General features: G+C 52.4%; 1 protein-coding gene across 2 annotated transcripts; it reads left to right on the top strand.

Moving 5' to 3' along the window:
* On the top strand, positions 1–1,152 carry KVP18_004698 (uncharacterized protein; the record flags this gene model as incomplete). 2 transcript variants are annotated; one of them, XM_067957575.1, is made up of 1 exon in its annotated part: positions 1–1,152. In XM_067957575.1, a coding segment is annotated over one exon (1,152 nt), but the record flags the coding sequence as incomplete, so codon positions are not given. The 2 variants fall into 2 exon arrangements, with proteins under 2 accessions (XP_067813779.1, XP_067813780.1); XM_067957576.1 differs by having other exon boundaries at positions 222–1,133.

The following is a 1,152-nucleotide window of genomic DNA, read 5'->3' as shown; positions in this document are numbered from 1 at the left end:
ACGGATTCGAGCCGGGCTACATCGACAAAGAGAACGAATTGATTGTCGGACTGCAGGCTGACTCTCTTCTAAAGAGAACCATCAAGCCGAAAGGCGGCTGGCGAACTGTCGAGGGTGCTCTTAAGTCTTACGGTTTCGACTTCGACCCTGCCATCAAGGAAATTTATACCAAGCACGTCCGCACTCACAACACAGCCGTGTTTTCTGCCTACACATCAGAGATGAGAGCTGCTCGAAGTAGCCATCTTCTCACAGGTCTACCTGATGGCCGTATTATCGGCGACTACAGACGTGTGGCTTACTACGGTGTGGACTATCTGATTCAAGCCAAGCAGGCCGATTTCAAATTCTACTCCAAGCACTCTGACGAAGCTTCCATCAAGCTCCGATCTGAAATCACTCAGCAGATTGATGGACTGAAGGAGTTGGTAGCCATGGGCAAGCGACACGGCTGTGATATGTCGAAGTCAGCCACCAACTTCCGTGAGGCCTGCCAGTGGGTCTACTTCGGTTACTTGGCTGCCATCAAGGACCAGGACGGTGCTGCCATGTCTGTTGGACGCATCGACGCTTTCCTTGATATCTACGCTGAGAGAGACTTGGCTAGCGGAGTCTCTGAGTCTGAGATTCAAGAGATCGTTGACGACCTCGTAATGAAGATGCGCGTCGTCAGGCATCTCCGAACTCCTGCCTACAACGACCTCTTCTCAGGAGACCCTACTTGGGTCACCTGTTCCATTGGTGGGGCTTATGATAAGGAGGGCGTGCTCCAGCACATGGTCACCAAGACCACATTCCGCTTCTTGCAGACACTTAGGAACCTGGGGTGCTCTCCCGAGCCTAATCTCACTGTTCTATGGGCCAACTGCATGCCCGCTTCCTTCAAAGAGTTCGCATCGCAGATATCAATTGACACCAGCTCCATTCAGTACGAGAATGACGACCTGATGCGCCCCCGATTCGGATCCGACTACGGCATCGCATGCTGCGTTTCCGCCATGCAGATCGGCAAACACATGCAGTACTTTGGTGCTCGCTGCAACCTTCCCAAATTGTTGCTCTATGTGTTGAATGGTGGACGAGACGAGATTACTGGGAAGTTGGTCATTCCCTTCTTGGCTGAGCTACCCCCTGTACAGGAGCCCCTAGATT

This window comes from the organism of the source record quoted next (genome assembly GCF_019968955.1).
Source record: "MAG: Porospora cf. gigantea A chromosome Unknown PgA_NODE_11056_length_1152_cov_4022.02, whole genome shotgun sequence".
In the NCBI taxonomy this organism is placed as follows: domain Eukaryota; phylum Apicomplexa; class Conoidasida; order Eugregarinorida; family Porosporidae; genus Porospora; species Porospora cf. gigantea A.
The sequence above is the reverse complement of the archived record's forward strand: the minus strand, read 5'-3'. Positions and strand labels throughout refer to the sequence as shown.